Source organism: Cupressus sempervirens, chromosome 1 (assembly GCF_028749045.1).
Source record: "Cupressus sempervirens isolate cs-2001-9-10 chromosome 1, ASM2874904v1, whole genome shotgun sequence".
NCBI classification, from domain to species: Eukaryota; Viridiplantae; Streptophyta; class Pinopsida; order Cupressales; family Cupressaceae; genus Cupressus; species Cupressus sempervirens.
In genome coordinates this window covers 292,232,935-292,259,123 of record NC_143118.1, presented here as the reverse complement: position 1 = coordinate 292,259,123, position 26,189 = coordinate 292,232,935, and the positions used below count along the sequence as shown (strand labels likewise).

Sequence of the window (26,189 nt, the reverse complement as noted above, 5' to 3'; positions counted from 1 at the left end):
ATTCCATTTCAAGAAAGTAGGGTTTGCAAAAATTTAAACAACGTAACTCGACACACAATAAGTACCTTTCAATCTTGATGAATGATGATGACTAGTAGCTGAATCCAATTTAGAAACACTTAATTATTCTTTACAAATTTCCTTAATTCTCTTCATGTGCTCTTTGATCTTTGATAAATGCAAATGAGTCGAGAAACAACTATATAATCCTTGAAATTTAGCAATAAATGCTTAATGCTTAAACAACTATATTCTTAGCTACCATACTGTTTCCAACTCACTTAGCATAAACATGATTTCCACTATGCTTGGATTACATAGAAATCTTTCCCAATACTATCATATTTAATAACTTGGCATCAATTGAAATTCCATTCACACTCGACAACCACTATGAAACTCTCTATGCTTGACAACAACATAAAAAAATAACAAAACTATAGATTTTCTCTAGGTTCTAACTATTCCATTACATCTTAATTCATGCATATATGTATTCTGTAGATCTTAGATTCTTGGAACTGATGCATAATGTAACTTTAAAATACTAGTCTCACACATAATTTTTTAATTGCCTAGTTGAGGGTGATGTGATCACTTGATCCATTAGATGAAGTGACCTCATCTACACTTTATGTGTTGCAATCTTCTTTCTTCTTCCATGTCTTATTCATCTAAAATTTCACCTTTTCAATGTTAACTTTTTCTTTTTCTTTTTTGGATCTGTTACTCAATCCAAGTGACCTTGTTGGATAGTTTTTGCTAACATGGCCTGTCTTCAAACAACTAAAACATGTAGTATTACTCAATCATCCACTGTAATAACTTTTGAAATATGTTTTTATAAAATTATCATGAATATTTCTTCACTCTTGAAAATAGTGACAATTGTATCTTATATTATAATCCCAATTGTAAGAGTTTCCATTATGGTTTACCTTGGCTTGTTTCTTTGATGACAATTTAGGCTTGAATCTGCACTCATATGCTTTATGTTCATACTTCTAAAAATTATACATCAATAACCTTCAAATGTTCATGGTCTTGGTCTTGTATTCATGTGCATGATGTCCTTGCTTGTTCCAGTTATAGCAATTTCCTTTGTATCTCTTCCTAGTGCTTTGATTGGTAGATTTTCTCCTGCAAACATTAGCTATATGACCTAGTTTTCCACAATTATGAAAAATGGGTTTTTTATTCTTACCTTTGTTACTCCTTTGTTCATCACTTATAGATAATTCTCCTTCTTTAGTAGAGGTGTAACCCAATCTAGTAGTATCATTGATGGGTCTGGGTGATTCCATCAATTTCTCAAAATATTTTATGGCTTCACTAGGCTTGTTAAGCTTTTCTCTTTTAGCTCTAAATTCATTCTACAATAGATCATTATGTGACTTAAAATTTATGATCTTAATATACTTTTCATTCAATTTATCATTAGCAATCATTAATTATATCCAATTCCATGTTAGCAATCTTTTATACATCTAATGTCTTCTCTTCTAGTCTATTAGAAAATACCCTTTTGTCTTCTTCAATCATGGCTTTGTCATCCTTAGATTTTGTTTCTCTCTTCGTCATCTCACATAGAAATACTAATTACATCTCTTGTTCTCTTCTGATATACTTGACTTCTTAATTTAGGGTTCCATTCTTTTCCATCAAATCTATAACCATCACACCAAATCTTTAGAATTTCCTTCTACAAATAGTCTAGTTGTGTCAATCTCTTTGTATTGTGTGTCATTTAGTTGCATGGAAAAATCTTTTATTTTCTTTAATGACTATTACAATACAATCCTTACTTCATTCAATAGATGTAGGATAATTTTTAATTCAATCTTCTAATAGCCAATGTTCTTTCCCAATAATTAGACTTCCATCTTCAAGATCTTTCCTCTCAAGCTATCAAGCTTTTCTCCAAGAGAACCAATGATCTAATACCAATTTTTGAAATTACTTAATGGAAGAGTGAATTCTAAGAGGGGGATGGGGGATGAATCAATACTTCAAAACTTTAACCAAAATATATTAACCACACATCCATCTCATAATCAAATATGTAAACTAAAATAACCATCCATGCATTTCATACATAACATAAAGTAAATAACACTTGACACAAGATATTGGTTACCCAAAAAACCTCGAAAGAGAAGGTAAAACTAGGGTGTGGATGACACCCACAAATCTTCACTACTATAGTTGTAAAGTGTATCTAGTTTGAAATTGTTTGATAATAAACCATGATGTACCCCATGAAAGGTATGCCCTATTAAAGGCTTACAAATACTATTAAGTCTCACCTTGTTAAAGGATTTTAAAACCCTACTAAATGTGTGTCTTGTTAGAGGACATAAAATCACAATAAAGTAAGCACTTGGTGAAGAGATTTAACAATGGTGTGTTAGAACTTGAAACATGTTAAGGCTACTCTTTAAGGAAATTTTCACAAATTCACCTATTAGAATGTTTCAACATTGACCCTTTGGTTAACACCTCTCTGCTAGATGTCAGATCTTCTCTTTCCTAATGTATGCTTGATCCCTATGATCATATATCTCTCCTTTGTCTTCTCTCTACTATGTTCTATTCTCCTTTAATTGATTCTATAATTTATTCCTCTTTTTTAACCTCCTTAGTCACCATGAATTCTCTCTCTACACTTAGCATTCATCCTTCTCCTCAAGATACACACATTTCAAACTCTTTAAGATTTTCCCTCCTTAAGAAAACTTAGGTTGACTAGGGTTAGTTAGAATCAACAATTGTGATTCATCCATATTACAACTTAATACATCACTTATTCTAATTGATTGCATGTACTGCATACGGATTCACAATATACATTGTACTTATCTTCTAGAATCATAAAAAAATCCTTAAGTCAACCTAAAAATGGTTCACATAGAATTTCGTGCCAATACAAACAAATAAACAAAAAATTGTTTTCTTGGCACCCAAACACTAGTACATTTTGACTCATTTTTCGATGAAAATTGGTCAAATTTTTTACCCATGTTGGTCAAATTTTTAACTAATTATTGTGTCACTAGTTTTTTGTAAAAATTTCCAACAATGCTTGTATTTATCAAAAGTTTGACCAAGAATTTGGTTGGAAATGGCTTCTATTGTTTTGAGGACCATTAGTCAAATTTTTGACCAATCTTGGTCAAAATGTCCATCAAATATTTGTCAAAACTTTGACCAATGCTCACCCTTGATTGACTAGCATGCCAAACCCACAACCACTAAATTGGTCAAAATTTCCATGAAAGCTGGGTAAAAAATTTGACCAATGTTGGTCCTTGATTGACTAGCATGCCAAACCCATGTCCAATGCATTGCTCTAAATTTTGACCAAACTTTGGTGGAAATGTCAACCAAGATTGGTTGAAATGTTGACCAATAGTGGTCAAAATTTTGACCATGATGGTTTGTTTAAAAAAAATGTTAGTCAAAGATAAATATCTAAAGTAATCATAGATAGTATCTTGGTCAGTAATGTGATATCCTCATTTTGACATATAATTTAATAAGTATTATATATAAAGTAATACTATATTATATTATAATCATATAATAATATCATATTATAATGGTAATATAAATATGAATCTGATAAATAAAGATATATTTAATATAGCAATATTATATTAATAAATAATAATGTATTATAATATGATATAATATATATATTTGATATGTTATTACAATAATATATAATATAATAATAATTATTATTATTAAATATCTTATGATATTAGTTAAGTCAAAGCTTATTAATATATAAATATATAATTAATATATTATATAATCAATATAATTAAATTATTGAGGAGACATGACTCTTACAATAAAAAAATATATAGAGAGAATAAACTATGGAAAAGAAGGATGAGATAGGAGGATTATAAGTTCATACAGAGGAAAAGGGAAAATATATGCATAGTTGGAATTAAAACCCTAATGTCCTAATTGGTCAACTTGTGATATGGCCATTAATGGCCAATTAGGACATTAGGGTTTTAATTCCAACTCTTCATGTCTTAATTTTCCTAATGTCTTAATTTTCCTAATCTTAATTGTTATAATTAAAACCATAATGTCCTAATTGGCCAACTTGTGATATGGCCATTAAGACTACAATCCTATATGGACAAGTTGTATAGAGGATATAGTGAGGTTAAACGTAGAGATAGTGACTTTCATTGTCTGTGATGTTAGTGGATAGGAGAAAATGGCCTACAATACCAACATCTACTCTACTGAAGAGTGATTTCTAGTGAATCCCAAACAGGCATTGGTATAATGAAGAAGATGTGGAGGTTGATTATGAGTACACTACTCCATACGAAAAGGACACAAAATAGGTAGGAGGAATTAATGTGTGTGGAAAATATGTAACAAGAAGAAATATTTGTCAAAACCTCATTTTTGGTTTACAAATAAAGTTTTCACAAATGAAATTTGGTTATTACAACAGTTAATGGAGATACATTTTATATAAGGGGAAGCAAACCAAATTCAATCCCTATGTAAATTATAATAGATGTAACTAGGCCAGTGACATTGGTAATTGCTTTAAAAAAGAGTCATTTTATTTAAATGACTTCAATCTGCAAGGATTAGTTTCTATCAATATTGAAATTTTTTTTTTTTAGAAAAGATAACCAACAAATATGAGAATAAATTACCATATTAATAGAGGATATTACATAAGTTTTGGATCAAGGAGTTCTTATATTAGGAACCAATGACTTTTGGGTAGATTCAAGTTAAAATATGTACAATCAAGTTATCAATAGACGTGGTAATATTGACTTCAAAGGAGACATTAGATCCAACTCTTCACAGTCAAGTGTAGTAGCAATTAAACAGACAAGCTTGGATGCCAACTCTTAAGATTCAATTATATTAGCAGCAGTAGTAGATGCCACTTCCAGATCCACAGTGGTTTACAGATGATAAAGGAGAATATATTTAAGCATGTTGCGCCCCATTTGATGTGATGGCACTATTGTTTTTGTCATTGAGTAGGTAAATATGTTTTTTAGTTTGATAGTGAAATCTTCTGCAATGATGGAGAGATAAGCTAAGACTTGGATATTTGGATAGATAATATCTCCCATGCTGAATATTCATTGAAGATAATTCCTCCAATTAGAGATGGTATGTCCATAATAAAAGAAACATGATTCTCCATTGTTAACAATCACATTAATGAAAATCTAGATAGAGATGTAAAATCCATTCGATGCACAACAAAAAAATTCTAAGAACCATCTGTAAGTAAACCTAGATGATATTATGGTTCAGAAGGATGATATTGTACATTTGGATTTCACATTTCAAGTACTACAACTATTGATTGAAGGTCAAAATAATGAGACAGTAGATAATTGGAAAATACCACATAATGGATAAGATGATGACTTTTGGAAATGAACAAAGTACAATATTATTGATATACCATTCATCTAGTTAAAAAATAATTTCATACAAGGAAGGGTCCTCTATATCCCTTAAAAAATAAACTTAAGAATTTAGTAACTTCATTTTTGAATTTGAGAAGGTGCTTCATATGAGTATAGAGGAACCCATATTTTAATTGGTGAAGGAAAGATATTAGAGGAATGACATGTAGAAATATGTCCAATGCATTTCAAATGCACTCCATGTGATGATGTCGAGTCAACAAAGGATATGGCACTTTAATGTGAAAAGAGGATATGAAGACTACTTCATACTTCTAAATTACCACCTCAACACATATGGGTAATGAGGTAACTTATTTATTTTCTTCATATATTTTCATGAAATATTATTATTAATATTTTTGATGAATATTTAACATTCAAGTATCTATTATTCATTCTTATAATTGAATAGTTATAAGGGAGTGAGATTAACTGACCAAGTTAATAGGTCATAATCAAACAATTAAGGAATAAGATATTATTAAGTTTTCAAAATTCTAATATTGAATTCTAAATGAGATTCATTTTCAATTGTTTATTTAAGGTCATCATCTTCCAAGTTGAGATAAGGCCTGCGGTGGAATGAACTGGGTGACACCACTCAGGATACCGGATAAAGCCTATGAGTACCGAGTAAGGCCTATAGTAGAGAAGATATCCCAAGTTACATCATACAAAGGAACCTTCATGGAAATGATGATTGGAGAGAGGTAATAATAATGAGGGAAAATGGTGAGGCCCACTGATTGGGTAAGTGGAAACCCTATTATAGTTTCTCCTCCCATATTCAAAAAATGATGAGTTAATAAATGGACTATATTTTTTATTGAAAAGACACTAAAATTGAAACTATAAACACCTTTTCAAGAGATTGATTTATGTGTACTAATGATTTTTTTGGTTGCAAGTTCACAATTAAGGAAATGCATAACGTGTGTATTGTGTGTTTGCATCATGTTTGCTTCGTGTCTTCATCTATTTGCATTGTGTCTACTTCATATTTTCATCTATCTATATTGTGTATGCTTTGTGTTTTCAATCATATATATATCTCATATATCTCTCTTGTCTTTTGAATGCAAATATGTTTTGTGTCTATGACAAACTTTGTGTATCAAAGATTTTGCTTGAGGGCAAGCAAATTCAAGAGGGGAGGACTGTGATATCCTCATTTGGACATATAATTAAATAAGTATTATATATAAAGTAATACTATATTATATTATAATAATATAATAATATCATATTATAATGGTAATATAAATATGAATATGATAAATAAAGATATATTTAATATAGCAATATTATATTAATAATGTATTATAATATGATATAATATATATATAGATGATATGTTATTAAAATAATATATAATATAATTAATATAATTATATAATCAATATAATCAAATTATTGAGGAGACGTGACTCTTACAATAAAAATATATATAGGAATAAACTATGGAAAAGAAGGATGAGATAGGAGGATTATAAGTTCATACAAAGGAAAAAGGGAAAATATATGCACAGTTGGAATTAAAACCCTACTGTCCTAATTGGGAACATCACAAGTCATTAGTTTGGATATTTATCTTCAAGTCTTTTGTGGGTCTACCAACACATTGAGATGAGATGTAGTGCCTCTCCCATTTGACTTATGTAAGTCATCCTGATGGATGCAACCTTGCTGATCTTTTTTTATGATAGGATCATGATTGTGACCCTGAGTGGTCTACACTATTGAGGTGTTTGGATTTATGTTTTTGTATCAGTTGCTTTGATTATGCTTTTGTCTGATCTATGATATTATGATGTGATTTTTGGTTCACTGAGGTTTGTGCCAGTGCTTACTAGGATCAATGTGGTATCATGAGATTGTTTCGTGATTACCTTGAGATGTGTGCAAAGATTGCACTGTGTACTTTTTACCATGCTACACTGGACTAGGTTCCTGTAGGAGTGATTAGTCATGTTTATGACTGTGTTTTCTTATGTGTTTTAATTTCCTTTTTGTTGATTCTTTAATCAATCATTATTAAATGCTTAATTAATTAGAATGGATTGTTCTTGTTGGATTATTTGGTTGTGTTGTGGACATTTACTTTGTTATATTTTTTATTAGAGAGATATTTTTTACTCATGTTATGATCACATTTGAGATGACCCGAGGGTCAGATGTTATACCTTGATTTCAATATCATAGATGTTAGACTACTGCTATTTAGTTAATCATATTGCATGATGATGCCATTTTGAGATGATAGTGTGTTTTTTTATGATATCTGGTTATCTGGTATTTGGATGTACCTCTGATTATGTTAGGTGATGGATTTAATGCTATGGTTATTTACTTCATTCCTGCATTGTTATGATTTATGCGAACGTGAGTGATGTAAATAGATTATTTTAATATAATTAAATAAATGGTTAAATTAGGTGATTTAATGCATTTATTGCTTCGGCTATGTTATTATATGCAACTGCACTTGATCGTGTTGTTTAGTGTGTAGGATTTATATCCTTGGCAGTGGCACATGGAGTTAGTGATTCAACCATTCATATTTTACCAATGTCATTCTTATATGGTCGACATATCCTTAATTAAATGTTTAATTTAAACCTTTTGGTGATTATTAAATTTGAACTCATTTGCATTATGTGATTAGACCAGTAAGTGTGTCTATGCATTTAGAGGTTCGCATTGTCGCGAAAGTTGTTAAGGAGATTTATGTGTTTTTTGGTTTTTAGGCTTTTTTATTGATTTATTTTAATTTCTACCAAGTTTTCCATAGATGAATTCCTATATATAGGAATAGCCTATTTTTGTTTGGGTCTATTTGGGGTTTAACTAGGTTGGTTGGTTATTTGCCCTAATTGATTATTCACTCGAAAAGTGAATAAATATCCAAAGAGGAATTTAATTCCTGACTTCTCACTTTTGAATTAGAAAGTTGGAGAGTAAAACCCAAAATCCTCTTCATCAGGATTTTTTTTTTTTTTTGCTATGGGAGCTATAGGTGTGGGATCATCACGAGGTTGGGCTCATTGGATTTAGCTTGAGGAAACCTTGGATTGCCATGATTTTAAGCTACTTCTGTGAGATATTTATTTTATGGTTTAGATTCCCATTTTTCCCTTTTGGCTGTGAGGTAGGGCTTTCCTATTTTATTATTTTTGTTTCGTTTCTACTTCTGTTTTTGGTAGCCATTTTCTTGGAGGCTGAGAACTAGTGTTCCCCTCTATTTTTGAATGTTAATTTTACCCGATTGGGTGGGCATGAACATTTCCCTATTTTTTGGGATGAGGGTTTGGGTTTTTGGGCCATTATGCTGGCCCTTTTTGCATATGATGCCTAATTCCTTTTATGTTTTGATTTTTGGGGTTTTTGAACCAAAAGGCCAAATGGGTTTTAATTTTGGAAATTTTCTAAAATTTTGGGTGTTTACCTCATTTTGCGTGTTGCCCTATTTTCTTGGGTTTTCTTGGCACAATGTGGGTCGTGGACCTAGATGATCCGTTTGGATATTAGTCAAACCACTATTGCACTTTTTGTTGCATTAGGATGCATGTCACATCTATACTCTCAACTTTGTATTCGGTTGACTGTTTTTCATTCTTGGTGTTATTGTTTCTTTTAGACCTTTGCTTTTGTTTCATGAGCACTAGGATTCGTGTAAAATCCATACTCTCAGATTGAGGCCAATTGAGTAAGTTCATGATGTTTAGTTTTGTTACATCATTGGGATTCATTTAGAATCCATACTCTCAGATTGAGGCCGGTTGAGTGATTTCTTTATGTATGGTTTTATTGGCTTTGGGATTCATGTAGAATCCATCCTTCCTATGTTCCTTTCAGTTGGGTGTTTTCTTTGCATTGTGTTCTCATTACTAGCCTTGTGTTTTGATCTTCGCAATGGTGGTGCACCACACACGAGTATGTGTGTGTACATTTATTGGGTGATTTGTGAGGCTCAATCTTTCGTGGTACTTTTGAAAGTTATGATCATTGGGGTTGGGATGGGAGTATCCATGCCCATGGGCACTTGTCGTAGGATGAGCATGGGTAGGGTAGGGTAGCATATGGAAGGGGTTTCTATCTGACAACCTGGTGAGCTCAGTCCCATAGGATTGGTAGAGGAAGTTTTAAATAAGTGATAATTAAAGAAAATGTGTGACTAGTAATAAAACTTAAGATAATAAAATGTGTCTGCAGGGCCCTCCCTTGAGGAGTTGAAATGCACAATCTAAACTTGGGCTTGTCGATGCCAAGTGACTCTCCATGATGTCAACCCCTACTTAGTAGGCTTTTGAGTGTCTGACCAGGACCTGTACTCCTTGCATTATCTTAGGTTTTTGGTTACAACCATCATACTATTTAGTGTGAGTGTTAACCATGGATGTTGTTTTTGTGTGTTTGTGGTTGGATCTTTATCTCCATCAGCACAGTGGGTGTGGACCTACAAGTGCCACATGGTTGGGAGCTGTAGCTACCTTCACCACTACTAGGGACTAGTGTACAGAGATGATCTTGTCCTAATGTGATCGTTGCTGGATGTTTTCACTTGATGCTTTGGGTTGTGGAGTATGCTTTCTTGTGATTTATGGTTTCATTGGAATGCTTGTATATCATGTTTAGATGATGTTATTTTATTTGATGTATTCCCATATTATGATGTTTATCATATGATTAGATGATGTGAATTGATGTAGTAGCATATATATTGCTTATTTATGGTTAGCATGTGATAGGTGATGTTATCTACTGTAGGATTATCTTAAGCTTTTCTACTAGAATGTTAGATTCCTTATGCTTATATTGTTGCATATTTTATTAGTGACATCCCTATTATGATAGTACTAAAAATTTGGTCGGTGGCTTGGGATGTTACGTGCGAGGGATGGCTAGGACCCACGATGGTCTTATGATGCTATTGATGGTTGGGAGGAACTGTGTACTTAATTTGGTTGTTTTTTTATTGTGATATTATCTCTATTCATTGCGATGTTGCTTATGTTCATTATGATGTTCCTTCTATTCTTTCCCTTCAATGTATGATTTAGATGGTTAGATTTTGGCTTTCTATCTTTTAGTTTGTCGAATGTTTTTGCCTCGAGATGTGGATCTAGTACTCCCCAACGTGGAGGTTTTTATCTATGTTTTAGCTTGTTGTTTTTCCTTAGAGTTTTTGTGTTTTTTTCCTAGGAAACCATGTGTCAGCATGGTGTGATACAATATAGTGTTGCATGACCATTTGAGGAATGTTGTATGATACTTTAAAGTATTGCACACCCTCAGAAGAAATATCATATGATACACTTCTAGTATCACACACCCTTTGGAGAAGTATCACCCAACCCTTGATTGTGTCGCCCTCCTTCTAGAGAAATGTCGCGTGACACCGGTAAATTATCACACGATGTTGATGAAGTGTCACATGGTTTTTATGAAGCCTACGTGGGTGGGTAGTGGGCACTTTTTGGTCTGATCCAAACTTTTCAGGGATGGTTCAGGGTACCCTCTTAGGTGTTCTTCAATCCCTTGGTGTTGCTATTTGATTTTTGTTGTGTGTGTTTCTATAGTCTCTCTTGGGGTTTAAAATATATCATTTTCTTATACTTAAGATATATTTTAATATATGTGATGAATCTTTTGAGATAGGTTTCAGACCTCTCAAAGATAAGTTAAAGATTCTAGGAAATTTTAGAGCTTCAGAAATCTAAACTTAGCCAATTTACAGGGCTTCAAGATTTTAGGCTCAGCCAAATTTTAGGTTTTTTTCATTCTACCCCAACTTGGTGTTTTTTTGATGAGTGGTCATTTCTTGAGTCCTCATCATGTGCATTTGTCATTGTTGGCTTTGTTTGTGTGTGTTAGTTTGGTAGTGGTGTTTGGAGATTTGTTGGTTGACGCGATTGTGGTGAAGTCTTACGTTGCAATCATTGTGATCCTTATATGATGTTGTCATGTGCATTCATACTTGTAAAAAAAAAATCTTGGCTTGTATTTCATCCTTGTTTCCAAGGATCTCTAGGTGGGGCATTACATCTGGTATCAGAGCCCATGTTCAAACATTGGGATCTCTATGTTTATGTTGCCCTTATGGTTGATGTTGTCTTGGTTGAGTGTGAGTGTCTTTGTGGGAACTCATGATCTTCGTTGCTTCAGTATCTACTTGGGATGGATTTTCTTGTCTAGTAGATGTGACTAGAGTAGTGTGTGGAGAAGGAAGGGAGTCTTCCTGGTTCAGTAAGCAAAATCATTGTGCCTTATTGGGTTGGTTGCTTGTGTGACCCTTTTTGGATGGAACCACTGATTGGTGTCCATGTGTTGGCCTTGTGTGCCTCTTCTCATTTCTCCTCATGGAGAAAAGTGCATTATTTTCCTATTTTCTCCTAATTGCAAGTAAATAGATGAATCTTATTATGATTCTTTATTTTTTTGTTATATTAATGAAATGGTTCTTTTAATTGAAAATAAGTGTTATGGTGAAACATTACAAAGAAGTAGGTTTGCATTATATCCTTGGGTTAATGACTTAAGTCCCCAATCTGATTACTTCTTAAGCTTATGGAAATTTGTATTAAATTGATGAATATTTAAATGTTGCATTGCATGGAAATTATTATTTTTTGCATATGCATGAGGTTACTGATGGTATACTACTTAATGTGTGTGAGTGTGTTCTCTAACATTGCTAGGATAATGTATTCCTTAGCATTGTGCAATGACTTATCCCTCTTGTGTGACTATACTCAGTCATCACCTGTAATGTGAATTGTTTGATTCCTTATTTTATTTGGCTGGAGGTATTTTCCTCATGTTATTGGGCTAGCATTAGTTTTCAGTATTTTCCTCTCTTGGAGTAGTCATCAAACTTTATCTATCGCTCTCTTTGTGATAGTTGTTACATTTGACTTATTGTTGAAATGAGCTCTTTTTGGTACTTATTGTTGGAATTGGCAATTCCCCCATTTGGTCTTTTTTATTATGTTTCATGATGACTATTTTGGATGTGTTTTACTGCTACCCAGTTGTGTGTTGTGACTCTATCATGTTCATCTCGAACCTATGGTAGTATGTACAAGGGATAATATCATGGAGAACATGCTAGTGTGTCTTTGATAGATTTAAAGTTGTTAATGTAATTGAATGGTTTAAATGGTGATTAAACTTAAGGTTAATTCTTGAAAGATATGTATTTGTTTTATGGTAAGTGACCCTTGAACCCTTGCTTTGAAAACCTTTCAGTTTCATTGTGCATTAGTGCTTATATTATGTTTAATTAATGAAAATATGGGAGGTAAGTAATGATGGTTTCAATGTGTGAATTACCTTTCATTCCATGTCTTATGTTGTTTTGGCATGTGTGCTCTTGTGTGGATTTGGACGTTTTGTCTGTCGTTTGTCTTAGTGGCCAATACTATTGTTTTTGCCTTTGTAGTTTTGTTTTGAGTGGTAACTCAAATCGTAGGTCTTGGGTCTCTCTTAGCTTCTTCTTTTTGTTGTCCTTGTCATTATCTTTTTTACACTTTTTGAATGGAGCCAATCCAAGTTTGGATGTGAAGCTATGGCTTCTGGAGTTGTTGATTAAGGTTTCAAGTACCTTTTTTGAGTAGAGGTCAATTCAATCATGACATATCATATTTATGGCCATTGGAGAAGTTTAACTCTTCATGTTATTCATAATGGAATATTTATCTTGTCTTCATAATCTACTAGGAACTTGTTGGAGTTCATGCTTGGGTTTTTGTGCTTCCTATTGCACTGACCCACCCTCGTGAGGTGAAGTGTGGCTGTGAGCATTCCTTGTTGAGGATGATGTTGCCATGTCATTTGGGAGTGACTCAGTTCTTTGATGATTATAGATTCTCCTTTTTGGATGTTGTCTTGGGTGCATCTCCATATTCTTTTCTCTCTTAAGAGATTAGGCTAGCATGGTTATGCCACTAGCTCAGCTAGTGTTCTCTTGTGAGTATGTTGATGGTTGGTGAAATTGTGAGTTCCCTAATGCATCATGGACTGATTTAGTGTAGAGGTTGAGAGAGAGACTCCCTCTTAGTCCTAATACTCTGTAGTATCCTTCTCCATAAGCTTATATCTTCATGTGGATTGTCTCAATCAAGTTTTCTCACTAACCATTGACTTGAGGCTAGAGATTGAGTTTAGTGGTAGATTGGGTGTAGTTCTCCTAGCATGGTGCTAGAGGGACATGGTATTGTTGGACACATGTTACCATCGTATGATTTGGTATGCAAATAGTGCATGATTGTGTCTATTGATGAAAGTCTTTGAACCTTGTGAGAAGGTGATATCTTGTCTGGTTGGGTTGTGTTACCCTAGTTTCCAGTGGTAGTTGAGATTTTGTGCCTTGGTGAGGCATCATGCTCCTATGCTTGGTGGTGAGTAGTCTTTTGGAGTGTGTATTTTTGTTGGTAAACTTTCATCCCCTTTGTTCTAAAGGTGAGTTTATATGGATTCCAGAATGATCATATGTGACATGATAGTATTCTTGGGAAATTGGGATGGTTATTCCTCATGATTCCAACTCTTGTTCGAAGTGTGTCTTGTTTTGACCTTGTTTGTGGTCACATGATTGGTGCATGTTGTAGTTGGGCACCTGTTGACAAGGTAGAAAGGGTTTTTTTTTTTCTTACCTTGTATTGTTGACTTTATGGCTAGATGGATTTTCTTGGAGCATAGAAGGCTCCTAGTTGGAGGACCTTGTGCCGGTGTGACACTTTTCTCTTGTGGTTAACCTAGTTGGGGGTTGACATGATGGTTTGAGAATGTTGGAGTGATTTGGGTTTGACTTGTAGAGAGTTGTTGAGTCATTCCTATTGCTCAATTTTTTATTTTTCTTTAGTATGTTTGGTTTCTATTCTTGGATTGCAGGCTTCTTGGAGTAAGCCTAGTCTTTGGGGGGGGATGATGTAGTGCCTCTCCCATTTGACTTCTGTAAGTCATCCTGATGGATGCAACCTTGCTGATCTTTTTTTGTGATGGGATCATGATTGCGACCCTAAGTGGTCTACACCATCAAGGTGTTTGGATTTATGTTTTTGTATTAGTTGTTTTGATTATGCTTTTGTCTAATCTATGAGATTATGATGTGATTTTTGGTTCACTAAGGTTTGTGCCAGTGCTTACCAGGGTTGATGTGGTATCATGAGGTTGTTTCGTGATTACCTTGAGATGTGTGCAGAGATTGCACTATGTACTTTTTACCATGCTACACTGGACTAGGTTCCTATAGCAGTGATTAGTCATGTTTATGCCTATGTTTTCTTATGTTTTAAGTGCCTTTTTGTTGATTCTTTTATCAAGCATTATTAAATGCTTAAGTAATTAGAATGGATTGTTCCTATTGGATTATTTGGTTATGTGTTGCAGACATTTACCTTGTTATATTTTTAATTAGAGAGATATTTGTTACTCATGTTATGATCACATTTGAGATGACCCAAGGGTCAAATGTTATACATTGATTTTAGTATCATAGATGTTAGATTACTGTTGTTTAGTTAATCATATTGCATGATGATGCCATTTTGAGATGACAGTGTGTTTTCTGATGATATCTGGTTATCTGGTATTTGGACATACCTCTGATTATGTTAGGTGATGGATTTAATGCTATGGTTATTTACTTCATTCTTGTGTTGTTATGCTTTATGTGAACATGAGTGATGTAAATAGATTATTTTAATATAATTAAATAAATGGTTAAATTAGGTTTATTAATAGATTTATTGCTTTGGCTATGTTATTATATGTAATTGCACTTGATCATGTTGTTTAGTGTGCAGGATTTATATCCCTGGTAGTGGCACATGGAGTTAGTGATTCAACCATTCATATTTTACCAATGTCATCCTTATATGGTTGACGTATCCTTAATTAAATTTTTAATTTAAACCCTTCAATGATTATTAAATCTGAACTCATTTCCATTATGTGATTAGATTAGTAAGCATGTCTGTTCATTTAGAGGTTTGCATTGTCACAAAACTTGTTAAGGAGATTTATGTGTTTTTTGGTTTTTAGGCTTTTTTATTGATTTATTTTTATTTTCAGCAGCTTTTCCATAGATGAATTCCTATTTATAGGAATAGTCTATTTTCATTTGGGTTGATTTTGGGTTTAACTAGGTTGGCTAGTTATTTTCCCTAATCAATTATTCACTCAAAAAGTGAATAAATATCCAAAGAGGAATTTAATTCCTCACTTCTCACTTTTGAATTAGAAAGTTGGAGAGTAAAATCCAAAATCCTCTTCATGAGGATTTATTATTTTGTTCGTTGTGGGAGCTATGGGCATGGGATTGTTGAGAGCTTGGGCTCGTTGGATCCAGCTCGAGAAAACCTTGGATTACCGTGATTTTTAGCTACTTCTACGGGATATTTATTTTATGGTTTAGATTCCCGTTTTGCCCTTTTGGTTGTTAGGTAGGGCTTTACTATTTTATTATTTTTACTCCATTTTTTATTTATTTTTTGGTAGCCATTTGTTTGGAGGCTGAGAACTAGTGTTTCCCTCTATTTTTGTATGTTAGTTCTACCCGGTTGGGTGGGTATGAACATTTCCCTATTTTTTGGGATGAGGGTTTGGGTTTTTGGGTCATTATGCTGGCTATTTTTGCATACGATGTTCGATTCCTTTTATTTTTGGATTTTTGGAGTTTTTGAACCCAAAGGCCAAATGGGTTTTAATTTTGGAATTTTTCTAAAATTTGGAGTTTTTACCTCGTTTTGCATGCCACCTTGTTTTCTCAAGTTTTCTTGGTACAATGTGGGTCATGGACCTAGATGATCTGTTTGGATATCAGTCAAACCATTATTGTACTTTTTTTTTCATTTGGATGCATGTCACATCTATACTCCCAACTTTGTGTTCGATTGAGCATTTTTGATTCCTAGTGTTATTGTTTCTTTAGACCTTTGTTTTTGTTTCATGAGTGCTAGGATTCGTGTAAAATCCATACTCTCAGATTGAGGCTGGTTACGTAAGTTCATGATGTTTGGTCTTGTTGCATCATTGGGATTCATGTAGAATCCATACTCTCAGATTGAGGCTAGTTGAGTGATTTCATGATGTATGGTTTTATTGGCTTTGAGATTTTTGTAGAATCCATCCTTCATGTGTTGCTTTCAGTTGGCTATTTTCTTTGCATTGTGTTCTCATTCCTCACCTTGTGTTTTGATCTTCATGATGGTGGTGTGTCACACATGAGTACATGCACGTACATTTGTTAGGTCATTTACGAGGCCCAATCTTCTGTGGTACTTTTGAAAGTTATGATCATTGGGGTTGTTATGGGAGTATGCATGCCCATGGGCACTTGTCATAGGATGAGCATGGGTAGGGTATGGTAGCATATGGAGGGGGCTTCTATCTTGCAACCTAGTGACCTTAGTCCCATAGGGTTGGCAGAGGAAGTTTTAAATATGTGATAATTAAAGAAAATGTGTGAGTGGTAATAAAACTTAAGATAATAAAATCTGTGTGTGGGGCCCTATGTTGAGGAGTTGAAATGCATGATTCGAGCTTGGACTTGTTGATGCCAAGTGACTCTCCATGATGTCAGCCCCTATTTAGTAGCCTTTTGAGTGTTTGAATAGGCCCTGTACTCCTTATATTGTCTTAGGTTCTTGGTTACAGCCATCATACTGTATGGCATGAGTGTTAGCCATGGATGCTATTTTTGTGTTTTTGTGGTTGGATCTTTATCTTCATCATCACAGTGGGTGTGGACCTATGGGTGCCACATGGTTGGGAGGCATAGCTACCTTTACCACTGCTAGGGATTGGTGTATAGAGATGGTCTTGTCCTAGTGTGACCATTGTTGGATGTTTTCACTTGATGCTTCGAGTTCTAAAGTATGCTTTCATTGGAATGCTTCGATATCATGTTTAGATGATTTTAGTTTATTTGACCCATTCCCATATTATGATTAAATGATGTGAATTGATGTAGTAGCATATCTATTGCTTATTGATGTTTAGCATGTGATAGGTGATGTTATCTACTGTAGGATTATCTTATGCTTTTCTACTAGAATGTTAGATTCCTTATGCTTATATTGTTGCATGTTTTAGTAGTTATGTCCCTATTATGATAGTACTAAAAATTTGGTCGGTGGCTTGGGATGTTATGCGCAGGGGATGGCTAGGACCCACGATGGTCTTATGATGCTATTAATAGTTGGGAGGAACCGCATACTTAATTTGGTTGTTTTTTTATCGTGATATTATCTCTATTCATTGCGATGTTGCTTATATTCACTGTGGTTTTCATTCTATTCTTTCCCTTTGATGTATGATTTAGATGGTTAGATTTTGGATTTTCATCTTTCAGTTTGTTGAGTGTTTTCACCTTAAGATGTGGATCCGGTAGTCCCTGGTGTGGAACATTTTATCTATGTTTTAGTTTGTTGTTTGTCCTTAAAGTTTTTCTTCTTTTTCCCTGGGTGACCATGTGTCAGCATGGTGTGATACAATATAATGTCACATGCCCATTTGAGGAATTTCGTATGATACTTTAAAGTATCACAGACCCTGAAAAGAAATGTCGTACGATAAACTTCCAATATAACACACCCTTTGGAGAAGTATCACCTAACCCTTGATTGTGTCACCCTCCTTTTGGAGAAATTTCATGTGACACTAGTAAAGTATCGCATGGTGCTAATGAAGTGTCACACAATTTTTATGAAACCTACACAGGTGGGCAGTGGGCACTTTTCAGTCTGATCCGATCTTGTCAGGGATGGTTCAGGGTACCCTCTTAGGTGTTCTTCAATCCCTTGGTGTCTCTTTTTCATTTCTATTGTGTGTGTTTTTGTAGGCTCTCTTAGGGTTTAAAATATATCATTTAAGTATAAGTAATTTCTTATACTTGAGATATATTTTAATATATGCAATGAATCTTTTGAGATAGGTTTCAGACCTCTTAGAGATAAGTTAAAGATTCTAGGAAATTTTAGTGCTTCAAAAATCCAGACTTAGCCAATTTTTAGGGCTTCAAGATTTTAGGCTTAGCCAAATTTTAGGTTTCTTCATTCTACTCCAACTAGGTTTTTTGTTGATGAGTGGTCATTTCTTGAGCCCTTATCATGTGCATTTGTTGTTGTTGGCTTTGTTTGTTTGTGTTAGTTTGGTAGTGGCATTTGGATATTCGTTGGTTGCTGGGATTGTGGTCAAGTCTTCCATTGTGATCATTGTGATCCCTGTATGATGTTTTCATGTGCATTCATACTTGTAAAAAAAAAATTCTTGGCTTGTATTTCATCCTTATTTCCAAGGATCTCCGGGTAGGGCATTACATTAGATTTCATAGACCTATATTTATGGAACTACACGTGGCTACAAATGGATGAGGTTATTCATTATTGTCTACTTATATAAGTCCAAATATGATTATACCTTGATTATTTCCCTCTCATACCCTTTAAAATCAAGCCACTTTAGCTTGGGAATGAAATCCCCAATATTAACACACCCATAGTTCACAAAATACTCCTTAATCACCTTGGAAATAATCTCCTCCAACACCCCTGAATCCTCTCCAAAATACTTCTCATTAATGATCATAGACATGAGAATATTGAAATTCAAGAAGGAGAAGAACCACTTGATGTTAACACTATTTTGTAGCTAAGCCTGCTCAAATAGAGAAGGGCATCCTTTGCAAAGTTGTTGGGATCTATTGGGAGCAAAAGACTGGATTCTCTTGGGAGAGAGAAGCTCAAGAACAAAAATCCTTCAAGAAATACTCTAGAAGGGACCATATGTAGCCCAAGAAACCATTGAATAATTTTACCCCAAATGATTCCCTTGTGAAAGTCCATCTATGACATAAAGCCCTCCGTTATCACCTCAAGTAAACTAATTCAACTCAAGGATTTAAGAAGAAACTTAGAATCAATTCAAGGAATTAATCATACTCAAAGATCAAATGGAGTTCTCTAAATTTTTAAGTCACTCCCACAACCATTCTCATGAGTTTGCAAACACTTTTTGTTGTTCCCATCTCTCCAAGCACCAATACCCTCCTAGGCCACCTAGTGCACCTAGTGCCTCCACCATACAAAAAATTTAACTCGACTTCACACCTTGATCCTAGCACCTTAGATCATCTCAACATATATTTTCCATGTTAAAACTTCCCATTCACTCCTATCTACTCATCTTCAACCCTTTCTCTTCTATAGCCTTTCTAGGCTTGCCTAGTAGCCCTTCCAACACTAAAATCAGAAATTCTCTCCCAAAATCTCCAAACAACCTATCAAGATTTATACACTTTTGAATACCCTTTTTAGAGTTACTAAGTTCATAACATTCAAAAACTTTCATGACCTGATTGGAGAACACTTCCTTCACCCCCTAACCCTTCAACTAGGCTTAATTAACCCTTGCCCAAAGAAGCAACTCTATCATCCACTAATCTCTAGGACTCAACAACCCAAAATAATCTTGACAAAGGATTAGAATATGGGTTAAAAATTATTGGGGGAAAGAAGGCATCAAAAAATATGATTAGGGGAAAAGAATGCATGAATTTTTTCACAATTTTGCAAACTATCATATGTGTTGCTATAGAAATATTTATCCATTCAAATATAAAATGAAAAAGTTAATTTGAAATTATAAAATTTTTCCTCATTGAAATTTCAAATATTCAACAACCCCATTCATTGCATCTCCAAACTTGATCATGCCTTCCTTAAACTTGCTAGTTCCTATAGTATCTTTTCTATGTCTAGCAAAATGCCTGAAAAAACAATACTTGGTCAATATATGGAATGGATGAAAATGATAAAGATAGATAATTTGTAACATAAATTTTCAGATACTTTTACTTACCTTATCAAATAGATATTTAATACAAAAATTGTAACTATGAGTCCAACCTTGCCAATAAATATTGCAACACCATTTGAATGAACCTATTGTAATAGGAACCATTTTTGTGTGTTTAAAATTTGAGCACAAAACTAATAGCAGTGAACAAACATTATGGATAAGTTGATAAGTTAGGAAGGGTCTAGGACAAAACTTGTAGTGGAGTTTCTTCCCCATTATCCTCTAATATACTCACCATTAAAACACCCCACTTAGTATTTAACCCTACTCCAGTAACCTATGATAAGATAGTAAAATATGTCAAATGATTAAACAAAATAAGAAAACGTAAGACTATTTCCTTAAGATAAATACTTACTAGCATTGTTTTATAGCCATCTACCACATTACATCTAGACATCAAAAATGGTTTTTTTTTTTCAATCTTTGTGAACCTACAGCCAAAATAGGGAGTTAAGGTGATGACAATATCCTAGCAATTTGCATTAGAAACTTACACTAGTACATTTGACCCCATTTTTAGACCAAAATGTTTGACCATCCATTAGAATGTTTTAGATTGGTCAAAATATGGAAGGAAAAATATGTTTTTTTAAAAGTCCATCCTCGTGTTGGTCAAAATTTTGACCAACACGAGCTTAACATGTCAAAATGAAAAAGGTTTCCCATTTCATTGTTATGTTTCGCATGCATGGGAGCTACACAAGCATTCACTTTGGTTTTTAGGAAGTGCGAGAGCTATAGGAGTGAAGAAGCAAAGGAGCAGGGTTTCCAATCAAGAGCTAATAGTGTGCACTTGAGGTGATTTGTGAGGCGATGTGTGAAGGGTTCTCAGAGAGTGACAGGTAGAGCAACACACATGAGGAGGTGTCAAATTCCCTGAATCGATATCCAAGCAATAACATATTCAATGACATAGTTTGTGATTTGGCATCTGACCTAGGTTTAGAAACTATAGGAAATGTTTGGGTGATGACTCATATTCAAGGAATATGTTAATTATAGATTTCATTTGAATGTTGAAGATCATTGTATTGCATTTTAGGGTTAATGAAGAATGTCGCTAGCATGGTTTACAGAGTTCTCATCTATGAAATGTATTGATAATTTCAAGGCCATTGGTTATGTGTTTGTGATATTTTTGTGGGGACTTATTTTATTTTGATTTTTCTTATGGATAAGAGATTTGTTTGATCTTTTTTCTTGTGCAAATTTTGGAAAGGCCCAAATGCATAAATCTGAAATATATTTTACTTTTAGGCATGGGTTTGAGTATTGTTTTACTTCTCAACTATTCTTAATACTAATAATTTGTAATTAGAGTAGTCCAATTTTAAAGTAATTCTTAACTGAAATACCATCTTTCCCATGTCTAAAAATTGCATTACCAAGTGAGGGTTGCTCCTTGGATATGAGTACAATAAATGACTAATTTTCTATTTTGAACTCCTCTTCCATTAGCTCTTCATCAAACAAGTAAGATTTTAGGTTCCCTTCACATTATTTGAAAGCATTGTATGCCAAGTTATAAGTAGTTGTAGAAATAATCTGTATTCAGTTTTGAATAGCCAAAAACAAAGATTTGATAGGTTGGGAAATAACATCCCTTTCAACAATAATTGAAACCAAAATGATCCTCATGTAATCATGAATGTATTTTTCATGATCCTCCTGATAGAAATGAGGAAATTATGAAAAATCTGATGTCACCTAACAAATAAAAACTTTCAAAAATCAATTGAAAGATCTCCCTTATTTTATCATCCTTCTCAAGAACTTGTGGAGTTGTAGTTCTTATAAACTCACTCATGTAGTGAGTAAAAACAAGTCCCGCCTTCTTATCTTTGTGATTTAGCAACCTATGCTCACCCAAGAAGGTCACTATTGGAACCATTGCTATTTGAATCACCTAAGAAGGTGGTTGATCCATTTTATGCAAATAGTTCACTGGATCCACCATCGATGTAAGAAAAACATCTTTTGACAAAGACATGTCACCAAGTTTATCTCCTACAATACAAAGCTCTTTACTCCACTTTTTGTCATCTGCCAAACTTGTAAAATGATTCATCTTAATATTTGTTCTTTTTTCTTCTTTCATTAACCCTTCTTCAAGGCTAACTTCTAATTCTTCTTTCATTATTCTTCTAATGTACTGCATCAAGTTCATTTACAATGCCTTGAGATTACAACCACACTTAAGAATTCGTCAAAGGGAATTTGTTTCTTAAACCCCTCTTGCTCACTTTTTGGTACTCTTAAAAAATTTAAATAGCTTCGTATTTGTAACTTCTCTTTTCATTTGTCTTTGGTTTTAACATTTTAATTTTAGACTCAAATGTACTCTTCAATACTTCAAGTCCCATTATCTTGGGTTCTTTCTCTTTCAAGATCAAGTCTTTTGACTCTGATTGAGTTCCTGATTCTAGATCCAATTCCTTTCTCCTTTTTCTTATGTAGTGCAGTGGTACCTATCAAAAGATTCAGTAGCATTGACCTTCTTCAATTCATTTGTGTACTCATCAAAGACTACAATGGCCTCATGTACAGGTATAGTATTACCTAACAAAGATAAATATTTGGAAAAAGTTAAAAGATTTTTCATCTTTTGATATTTGTTATACCATCCAACAATTTTAGAGGCTGCTATTTCATTATCCTTTTCTTCCATTTTTGTAATCATCCTTAACATCCCAGACTGGTAGGATTTTGTCTTCGGTACCACTATAAAGACCTTAAGGTTTGTATGATCTAAACTTTATTTTTCTAAGCTATTTAAACCTCAAAACAAATAACTATACATAACATCAATTCAAGAAAAGAAACAGTTAATTATGCTTATGCAAACTCAAAGCATCCCATTTTTAGCCAACATCTGTAAATTTAGGAATATATTTACTCTTGAAATTGACATATAATTTCTTTACAATGGTAATTTAAGCTTTTAGATTACACAAAAATCAATAGAGAGGGTTTGAACAGTAATGCACAATAGATGAGAACTCTCAAGGGTTTTTTTCTCAGACCATGTAGAGCTCAAACAACAACATACAATAGAAAAGATGATCTCTTGGGAGTTTTGTCCCAAGATCCAAATCATGCATAGATAATAAAAAAATAATAATAAAAAAAATAAAGAATAATTCTAACTTTTTTCAAGAAGACAAAATTGCACAGTTGGTAGGAATCTGTTGTTTCATTCTCGAAGACATCTGTCACTACAAGACAAAACTAGGCTTCTTCAAGAAGTCAGTGATTCAAACTAGAAGATTAAAGACTAAAATCTATTTCTTTACTTCCTAAACTAGATAAGACCACAAGGCTAGTAGCAATCTAATATTTTCTTACTTTTTCTAGAAGGAGATGAAACTTCATAGTTGGGAACCAACACTACCACTTAGACTAGGTGCTTGGCAGCACTTCCATCAAGGCCAGGTGGACTAAACTTTATGGGTTCATCACATATAAGTTTGAGCACACAATCTAACTATGAAGCTTCTTAGTTCCAACTCTACAAATTTTTCAAGCTTGGCTAACTCAACTAAGTCTGGGTCCGAGTAGAGCTAACCCAACTCTACACTGACAATGTTTAGAGTAGATTCTATGAGTCTTGGAATTCTGAGATTTAATAAATGGTTATAAGAAGGTATCAATGGTCATGGACAAATTGCCCACCAAATAGCATTGTCATTGTCGTATAGTGGTGAGTATTCATATCTCTAAACAAACTGGGCACCAAGATTGCTAAGTAAGAATGATCATGAGGGACTTCCATTTTTTAGCATGCTCCAACAAAAATACTTTTTGGATGGTTGGACTCTTGAAAAGACTCAGTTTACCTTATGGTGTTGATTGATACTATGTGGTGTTTATTTTTTTCCATTTTAATTCCATTGTATCACTGATATGATCATATCTTGATGCAGTCAATGACAAGTAGAACATTCAACCTCAAAAGAGATGGTCTCTTGCAAATCATTCCGTGTGAAAAGATGAATCATATAGTCTAATTTCATTAAATAAACATGTAGTTGATTCCCAAAAAAGTGACATCTATATCTTTCAAAAGTTATGCTACTAAATGTTGGGCTCAATTTGGCATAATGAGCTGCTTTACATTCCTGCTATGACCTTATTCTAAATCTCTCTAGGATAGATGTTTATTATTAAATCCATTCTCTACTTTACATGTTATATAGTAGCTTGAGGTGTCCCTTATTGCTTGCATTGTGGTAATAGCCAATGTTTGTTTGTAGAAAAAGGGTGAAGTTGGACTCCTTTTTCTAAAGAGATGAGCTACTTACTATAGACTCTCACAAGGAAATAGGAAGTTGACAAGCACATTAGTGATACATTGGACAAAGTTCTGGTTCTTCATTTTGGAAGAGCCATAGATATTGTCTACATGCAACTTGATGAAATTTTAATGTTTGCTCTCTAATTCCTACCCTATTTTTTAATTATAAGGTGTTTTTGATGGATGCTAGACTTGTTGACATAAATTTTATTATTTTCTATACAAGCTCATTGTGTCTACAGCTTACAAAATCTACATGTAAAGTGTCAAAGTTTGCATCAATATCTTTAGTGGATGCAGACGGTGAGGAAATCCAAGTTTATATCAAGTATTTTGACATTAATTTGATACCTGCTACAATCTTCTTCTTTGATGCACAACACATGAAGATGGATTCTGGGTATTTCATACATCCTATTTGAAATCAATTTTGTTCGAGCTGTATTTTTTTTCTCTAAGAGTAAGAATTATAATAAAATTATGTTGCACATGTTGGTGGGAATCAATTTTATATTTTTGACTGAAAAACATATTTATTATCAGTAATTGTGTTATAAATTTTAGAATTTTGCTATGGGTGAATCTCATTATAAAATGCAGCTACAGCCTGGTTATTAAATTCATTACCAGAATTTATAATTTATTTTTTATAACCTTTGATGTCCCATCTTCAATAGGACTCCAAACCATACTAAATGGAAAGGTGCATTCCATCAAAAACAAGATTTTATTGATGTTGTGGAGGTATGAAATAGAGAAAAATGGACATTTTATTGATGTTTGACCAACATTTTGTTCCAAAATATATCTCTTCTTTAAGCATTCCAGTTCTTTGATAATGTTTCTATCATCATGTCTCTAATTCCTTTGGTTAATTTGTTTGTGACAATATTTTTTAGTTGGAGTTTGGTTGTGTTGGGCTTAGGTCATCTAGTAGATTGATTTTGTTTCATTTTTATTTATTTTTTATGATTACATTAGAATTTTGACCCTGGGTCATCAAACTTATAGCTTGGGATGGTTTTGTTTTGTAGTTTCTCATTGTCCAGTTTTTTTTTGCTATCAACTTGCTTAACTAGATTTATATTGGCAAGATTAGCTTTAGGCTAGGTTTGCATTTTGAAACCTTGTTTATTTACTTTATGCAGGCCATATTCAAAGGAGCAATGAAAGGGAAATTGATTATCATGTGCCCATTGCCTCAAGAGCGGATTCCAAAGTTTCAATTGCTTTTTAAGGATATTTAACTACTAATATTGCATGATCTATGATGCGGAGCCCTTATTCTATATATAAAAATTTTGTCCCAACATTTTTACCATTTTAACTTTTGATGTACAACACATAATAGCACACATGTTTTCTTTATAGCTTACAATGCTGAGTCATCCAACAGCTAATTGATAATTGATTTTTTTGGACATGTTCGGTGAAGCATTGTTAAACCACTTGACTAGGGACAAATGAGTGTTTATCTATATTATATACTATAAAATTAGCTAGTTCTGTTGTGAAGACATTCTTTTGATGTCTCAAGTTTTGAAGTTAAC

At 33.5% G+C, this 26,189-nt stretch overlaps 1 protein-coding gene across 1 annotated transcript; it reads left to right on the top strand.

Annotated features, from left to right (window-relative positions):
* Positions 1 to 24,633: 24,633 nt before the first annotated feature.
* On the top strand, positions 24,634 to 25,886 carry LOC149577254 (uncharacterized). The gene is given in 4 exon segments (XM_089830150.1): positions 24,634 to 24,770; positions 24,866 to 25,039; positions 25,317 to 25,383; positions 25,788 to 25,886. Coding segments are annotated over 4 exon segments (477 nt in total).
* The last annotated feature ends 303 nt before the right edge of the window (positions 25,887 to 26,189 follow it).